At 35.5% G+C, this 8,418-nt stretch overlaps 1 protein-coding gene across 4 annotated transcripts in view; it reads left to right on the top strand.

Moving 5' to 3' along the window:
- Positions 1-73: 73 nt before the first annotated feature.
- The window catches only part of LOC106457489 (protein MIS12 homolog), a 16,391-nt gene continuing 8,046 nt past the window's right edge, over positions 74-8,418 (top strand). Inside the window, exons 1-3 of one of the 4 annotated variants that reach the window (XM_013916910.2) lie at positions 74-121; positions 2,128-2,242; positions 7,224-7,291. In XM_013916910.2, the coding sequence (XP_013772364.1) occupies positions 2,143-2,242; positions 7,224-7,291 (168 nt within the window). In that variant the 5' untranslated portion in view covers positions 74-121; positions 2,128-2,142. The other 3 variants (XM_013916909.2, XM_022383446.1, XM_022383447.1) reach the window with 3 other exon arrangements.

The following is an 8,418-nucleotide window of genomic DNA, read 5'->3' on the forward strand; positions in this document are numbered from 1 at the left end:
TAAAGTTACATTTTATGATACTGTATATATATATATATATATATATATATGTGTGTGTGTGTGAACAGATGGCGTGGACGTCAACGATATTTAGCGGCAGACTTGATAGGGTTGATATTAGGTATAGATGTTTGTCGCTATTTTGTGTTAGACTTAGAAGAGTAGTAACTAATACTACCCAGTGCAAGTATATAGTTTTATACATCAATAGTATTACTGACTAAATAATTCTTGGACTTATAGTTTTAAATTGACACTTACAGAGCATGTAAAGGTCATGAAAATTAAGTTTTCGTATATATTATGTTAGTTAAGTTTTCCTTTTTGTTGTTATTTAATTTTATTTTTGAATTCAAATTGTGACGTTTGTAACTTCTATTGTAAACAGTAAAGTGCAAGTTAAACTAAGTAAAGCTGGAACCATAATTTCTGACTTAGTTAAGTTAGTATAGAAACTACAAATACTCAGAGCAGAGTCTGGCCACGGATGCTACATTACTTAGTTCAATAAGTTAGCTTTCTAGTAATACTACTACTAGTAGTATGATCACTGTAAATTGAAATTACTTGTATTGTTACAGTTATACTCAGTGTTATACTTATAATGTAATTCTAGCCATTAGGTGTGTAGTACTAGATAGACTAACTTAAAATCATATTCGGGACTTATTGGCTATGTGTATTGGTACTGTGGTGAAAGGTGAGACAGTGTGAAGAAGAAGCATGAAAATAGTAACGTTTCACACATTATTAATTAATAGTATTAGCTTTTAAAGTTTCAGTTTTACTAGTTTTAATATCTAATCCAATGTTGCTGATTTTATATCAAAGTATTTTAAGTAGCAGATGTGACCTATTTTAAAAATTGAAATATTACTGCCAGACTTGTGTCTTAGTTCAATGAAACACTGAAATTTGAAAAATAACGATTTTTCGTGAATAGTTACATTTTAATTTATTCCAGAATTACCATTTAGCATCCTTCTATTTGTATTCTTTTTCAATGATTTATTTTAAGTACAGGCTTAACTAAAGATGTAAACAAATGAAATAATTAGTACTACTAGTTGTAGTATATTACCCCATTTCATCTCGTAATCAGTACATGTGTATATCCAGAAATTCTACTAACAATATAGTACTGCCTCAGTGGCTTGAGTAAATATCTACCACTATACTAAAATCTTTCCTTCAATTGAAGAATTGAGTTGCTTCTCATTTATATTAAACATGAGATCCAAATCATTATAAACTTTTCAAAGTTTAGTCTTCTCATTGTCATGAACAAAAACTGCTGTTAACATACTTTAAGAACTCAATCCCTATCTGAATGCTGTGCTTACCTTTAACATGTTAAAAAAAAAACCTTGATATTATATTTAAAATCACTAGCCAGTTGTTTCTAATAAAGCCCTTTTCATTTTTCAACTAAAACACGTGTTTGTCCAATTCTATAAATTTTATAAAGTCCCAATGACTAAACGTGGGTATTTATATGTGATTTTTTTTTTTCCTTTGTGTCCTTAGTCGGCTAGTTAGTTCCGATTTTCCAAGTTTTTCATTTCTTCATTTAAGAACAATCCAATCTTGAATTCACCATCATTTATTTTTAAACATCTTCCAGATTTGTCCCATAACAACTTAAGTCATCCCACTTCACTTATAGTGAATCTTATCTCATGGTCTTAAAATTGATTTATTGAAATATTCAGTATCATCAGCACAGTAGGAAATATTACTGCCCAAAAACCTATCGAAATCATTAACATACAAAATAATGATCCCCAAAAGGACCCCACATTCCCCAACCATAAAAATACCCATTTATATATATTTTATAAATACCCAAAGTTAATTTACTGTTTGTTTCATAACTTTTCAACCAATTCCATAAGCATTTAAGTTAAAATTAACTTATTAATGTTTTATCACACATTTTATCAAAAGCTTTTTAAAGTCAAGATATATATATATTACTAAGAGGATAGTCTCCTCACAAAGGACTTTATATCATTTGGTTGCTTGTTTGATGATTCATATGTGGCCTCAATTAAATGGCCTTTTGATCTTTTTTTTTTTTTGCATATAAGCTTTTTTACTGTTAATTGTATCCATATGAATTTATAGAAAAACCCTCACAAAATGGAAGGACAAAGCACATTTAACTCCACTGAAGTTTTCAAAAATCAAGAATATGAAACTCAGTTGTTTGGGTTCACTCCAAGATCTTTTGTTGATGGAAGTAAGTATTTATCATCTGTTTTAATGAAAGCTGCATTTTATACAGTATTAATCATTAATTAAACAGTCATGAGAAGAAAACAAATATTTGATAGTTTTGTGGAATTACTTTTAGGAAAATTATGAATTTATTTTGTGGTTAACATTAATTTATTGGAAAAGCAAACTGTTTTTCTGGATACCTGGCCACGTCGGTATTCACGAGCTCGCTGACACTGCAGCTAAGTCCGTCTGCTCTGGTGTTGTAATGGCCATGCCTGTCCCGTACATGGACTACGGTCCTGTCTTCAAGGTGAGGCATCGTGCCAGTTGGCAGTCGACTTGGGGTGAGCAACATCATAACCAGCTTTTCCAGATTAAACCTTCTGTTGGTCTTTGGCTATCTTGCTTCCGTAAGGATCGGAAGGAGAAAGTTGTCCTGGCAAGGCTATACATTGGTCCCAGTTTTTAACCCATCATTTTTTTTATCTGGTATTGACCCACCAATGTGTAGCCATTGTGACACTCAAGTCACAATAGCCTCCATTTTACTGTCGTGTCGTCATTATGATCGTGAGCGGCGGCACCATTTTAGACATGTGTTTTCTAAAAGTTTACCCCTGATGTTGGGCAGTGTCATTGGTAATGGTGACACCATCCGACTAGATTGTATTTTTAATTTTTTACACACTATAGGTCTTTTTAATTGTATATAAATCTTTTATTAACATATTTTGGTTTTAACTTGCTGTATTTTTACATTTTACTCTAATTTACTTTCACTTTTTTTACCGATTGTTTGGCGCAGATAGCCTCGTTGCTTTGCGCCATAAAGCACCAAACAAACAAACACTTCCTTATGTTTTCAATTGTATTATGTGGGCCTTTGCTCAACACCTTCATGGTCTAGGTCTAAGATTATATTTCTATGTGGCTAACTAGCTTCTTCTCACCTATTACAAGGCTAAATTCTCTGAATCTACTTCTGTTCTTCATAAAGCTGCTTTTTATGGGTGGCTCATCAAGATTTCCATGTTCTTCCTTACTCCAACCCAAAATCTTATCCACCTTGGGATTCTCTTCATCTCTCGCCTTAGCTGTTCCCAACCTTCTCCAGTTTGTTTATAGGATCTTGTTGCTCTTTTCACCCAACTTTGCTCCTCGCCTTCATATGTGGTGCTAGTTGTTCTTTCTCTTCTGGGGACCATGGAATCTGTGGAACATTTCACTTTGTTGTGCACATATGAATCCCCTACAGTGGGTGTTGCATAACCAATAAAACTTTTCAGGGATTTCCTCTCCTCACAATCTCCTCCTCCTTATCTACTGGAAGATCTTACTTGGTGGCTAGATCAACACCACCTGTGGTGTTCCCTTATCTCATCCCAAACTACACCTTCACCTCCTCACTGACACTTCTTTTTCTGAATGGGGAGCATTTACTACATGACAATGTTCTTGAGCTGCTTGCTGTCCATTGGGCATGCTCTCATTTTCTAACCCTTCTTGTGGATCTTTTGGTAATGAACCATTCAGACAACTCCATGGTCATGTCTGATATCAATTGCTAAAAGGACAGCCATTCAAGGACCCTCTGCTTTCAGATTTTGGACTGCTCTCCAGTCAGATTGGTTTAATAACCTGTCATATTCCAGGTGCACTTAACATTGTTGTGGACTGTCTTCATTTCATTTCAAATATTCCATTAGGTTTGTTCCCAACTCGAGACTTTCTTCATAGGTGCCTTTTCCACACCCCTCAATACAAAATATTCTCACTTCTGGTCTTATATAGTTCACTCATCAGCCCTAGCTGTTGATACCCCCAGTTAGGACTGGTCCCATCTCTTACTCTCTGCCACCTTCCTTGAGTCCTTGTTCTGATTTGGGACACTCCTTGTAGAGTCCTGTTGGTAGCCTCTTACTGACCTGCCCAACATTTGTTTTTGTTACTCTGTCTTCTCCCAACCAAGCACCATTTGTCATCCTAACATTTCATTTATTCTGGTTCAACTACACATGTCGCTCTTTCTTCAAGGAGTAACATCTGTTCATCCTCATATGTAAGACTTGTCCAGTCCATTGCTCATCATGCCAGATTGTTTGATCATATAGCTTTCTTTGTGTCCCACTTTTATTGCCCTTCCACCTCTTCAGTGTACTAACATAAATGGAGAGCTTATTGCAATTGGTTTATCCTTCAGCATTTTGCCCTGACCAACCTACTTTACAATACCTTACCTCCACCTTCATATGGCTCTTTGACTATGGTTTGTCTGTCTCTACCACTGTGAGTTATTGATTGGCACTATCTACCACATTCTGCCTTTCCAAACACGTCTTACCACTTGTTCCCTATATCATCTCTCTCAAAACCTTTGTTTTTCACGTTCTTGTCTTTGGTTACTGGCATTCTGATATCTATGCCATGGATTCTTCTCAAACTCTCTACCATTACACTTACCTTCTTCTTTACTCCAACTGGTCTTTCCTTCCCAAGACTTTCTCTGCTAAGGAAGATAGTGTAGACACACCTGTCTCCCATATCTCTTCCTTCTGTATCGCGTATCTATGATTGTTTGGACCCAGACAGACTTTTATATCTTGTATGGGCTGTTCATTGTTATCTGTCTTTCACTTCCTCATTTTGGGATTTCTATCATCTTTTCATTCCATGGGTCCACTTCTCTACTAAAGAACTTTCTCCTTCCACCCTTACCAGAGGGATATGCCAGTTCATCTGTCTGGTTTATCCTCTTTGGGGGTGAATGATCATCAGATCTTTTGTGTCACCTCTTGCCAGATTTGACACTTTATATATTCTCTTGCTGCCCATTTTCATTGTCCTCTAGTAGAGATTCTCTAGGTTGGCATGTGAACTACCCCACACATCTTTGTTAACCACTATCTCCACTACCTGGCTGTCCATCTTGGAGGGATATACACTTCTGCCCATGGCCATACTTCAACTTGAAACTTATTTTTCTTACTCACAACTGGTTTACTGTAAGATCCCACTGGGTGGCTAGTGTTGCCTACCAGGGTATACTTACCCCAAATCTTCATCAGGCCAGGATAATGGAAATCACTCATACCATTCTTCCAGGCTCGACACTTGCCCACCATGAGATGGGGTGTGCTTTAAGACCACTTGAGATATCTTTATGGAATTTCAATATATATCTATATTACATTTCATGTCTGTTCCAGTCCATACTCATTCCATGGACTATCATGTAAAAGCCATCACTGGAGTTGTGTATCTGCCCACTTCTCTGGCTAGTGCTTGCCAGCTTTTAAAAGATAGGGTTTTGCAGTCACCCATTACACTGTCTTCAGTAAAAGTACCTTCTGGACTGAAAGACTAATGTGGATCTGGGCACATTATTTGGGTCTCCCTTGTAGAAATTGACAGTCAAGTGGAGGTATATTTAATACAGTGTCCTCCTCCTGCAGCTGATATGAGGCCCAAAGAGAATGACAGTAGAGTTGGGGTGATCACACCAAATACACCCTACTCCTACAGCAGGCAAGGGGATCTTAGTGACTGATGATTGAGAAGAGGTTATATAAGTATCTATACTGACATGATTCCTTACAGTGCCCTTCTCCCACAACTGGCATGTGGCCTGTAGTGACTGACAGTATATGAAGTGAGCGAGGATGCTTATCATAAGGGTTCTTCTCCCACAGCTGGGTTTGACCTGTCTAGTCTGATGGTAGAGGAGATGAGCACACAAAGTACATTCGGAATGAGCCCCAACCTCACTACATATTAGCTGTTTGACAGCTTATGTGTGAGTACTCAGATGGTCATGTACTTACCCTGGATAACACAAGATGCAGTTCCCATGAGTGTGACCCTATCTATGTTGCCCCCACCACCCGGTGTCACACCTTATGGCTTCTTTCAGACACTTTCTGGAGGAACTTGTCAAGGTAATTTTTGTAACAGTCCTTCTACCATCTCACTGTTCTATATTTGTAGGTGAGTATTCATTTCAAGAGTTAACATTTTCTTTACCAGGAAAATGTATTTCTGACAGATATTCATCTCTTCACATTTTCCCACCTATCCTCCCCACTTTATCAGTGCACATTTCTTTATTGTTTTGTCAAATAATATGATTCATGAGTGCAAATGTAGAGGGTATCATTGTATATGGAGGTGTGCCACTCTCCTATTGGTGTGTGTGTGTGTTTGGAGTTCTACTTTATAATAATGACATCATGCAGTGGTGCAAGTTCATGTGGCTTCACATAGAATTAGGTGGGAGTTTTCACAGGACTGGTGGCTTACAAAGCTCTTTGGCAGATCATACAAACTCAAGAGTAAAATAAGCTATTATCTATGCAGAGTTGAGAATCTATTGGAAATATATTTTCAGGTAAGGAAAATGTTTTACTTTATTCACTGACAGATATGTTCCTTCGAGCACCCAGTAACTTCATGTTTTTCTCTAGACCTTTACATAATGACCATCTCTGTTTATCGTATCATAACAATGTTAATTATTTAGTCAGCTCTTTGGAAATAAATTTTTCTTCTTTTGAAATATTTGGTATAACTTGACTTTTGTTAATGGTCAACATAATCCTGTGATAATGAATGATATGAATAAAATCTGAAAACTTACAACATGTGTTTAAAAAAGATTTTAAATAGTCTATTTAACATACATAGATGCATAGTGTAAATTAGAATTATGCTATCCCAGTATTTTCAAATTTAATCCATGACAATATTTACGAGTCTCTATAACTTGTATAGAAGCAACCAACTTTTTTTTTTCTTGTTAGTGTGTAAACATTGCCCAGGATATTTAAAATATTTAGTTTTTATGATAGAGATGATCACATTCTAGTATTTCCAAATTATTAATTATTTCATTATACTGCTTATTTATAAGAGATAATTCATGTAACTTGTGTTTGCATAAATTGACCACTGATGTATCTTAATCTTTTGTTGTTTTAGTACAAATCTTTTATTTTTTCTGCTAGTGTATAATGCAGTTTATGATTACCTTCATGACTCTTTGAACACATTGCAACTTTACTTGTGTCAACAGGTTAGTACAATTTCACCTTTTTTAACTTAATGTTTGTTCTTACATTTTACTGTTCTATAAAACAGCTAAAAGCACTCAAATTGATTATATTTATGATTGTGAAGTTAAGCTGTTATATAGTGACAGTCTCAGGTGTGTCCAGAGCGAGCCCAGTAATATCACTGGTCCCTATTTTCATCCTATTTATTAACTTTTGCTGATTTTTCACAAAAGAAATTTAGGTGACAAATTTCTTCATGAATCCATGAAAAAGCAGTAGCCATTTTAGTTCATTAAGTAGTATGCATTTTATTGAGCTTTAGAATATCCCCGGCCTCAGAGCAGTTGCCCCCCCCCCCCACCTTCTCCCTCGTTAGCCCTTGTGACAAATTGTATACTCTAACAGTACTTAATGCTGATTATAAACATGTCCAATAGCAATGTCAGACAAGGTGTCATGTGAGTTGAACAAATATAGTGATACATCAGTAAAGTAAGAAAATAAGATATTAAAATATTATATTCTGGCTTGTCAATATCTATAATATATGCTTCTAATTGATTAAATAATCTGAAATACTTATAAATGGAAAGTCAGAGTGTCATCATAATGTGACTCAGGTGCTGATAAAGAATTGATTTGAATATTTCCTTTTGAAATTAAAAGATAAAACTTACATAATATAAACATTTGAATTATATATATATAATTACATTTTGATGTCAAGTTTATTAACATAGATTGATAATAAAGTAGAATTATTAAATATTTAAGGTAACTCTGCAAAACGTTTTTTATGTGCACTTTGACCCTCCTTTGTACAGTTAACAGTGTTGCTATAAGTTTTTATAAACTTTATGCTAGTTTGAAAGGATCTGTCTGTACTTTTCATGAATATGTTATTCTGAACAGTGTTTTTTAAACTTAATGATTATACAGGTTTTTGTCATTTTCTTAGATATTTTTATATTTAAGACAGCTGTCTTGTTTAAGAAAAAATAAAGGTTATACGAGGCCTGTGAGAAAAGTATCCGACCTTTGGCCGGGGAATAAAAACTGGCATACCTGGAGCGTTGGAAACCTAATCACCCTCAAAGTAGTCTCCTTGGGACTCCACACACTTCTCCCAGCGGTGCCACCATTGTTG

This window comes from Limulus polyphemus, unplaced genomic scaffold, assembly GCF_000517525.1.
Source record: "Limulus polyphemus unplaced genomic scaffold, Limulus_polyphemus-2.1.2 Scaffold337, whole genome shotgun sequence".
Taxonomy (NCBI): Eukaryota; Metazoa; Arthropoda; class Merostomata; order Xiphosura; family Limulidae; genus Limulus; species Limulus polyphemus.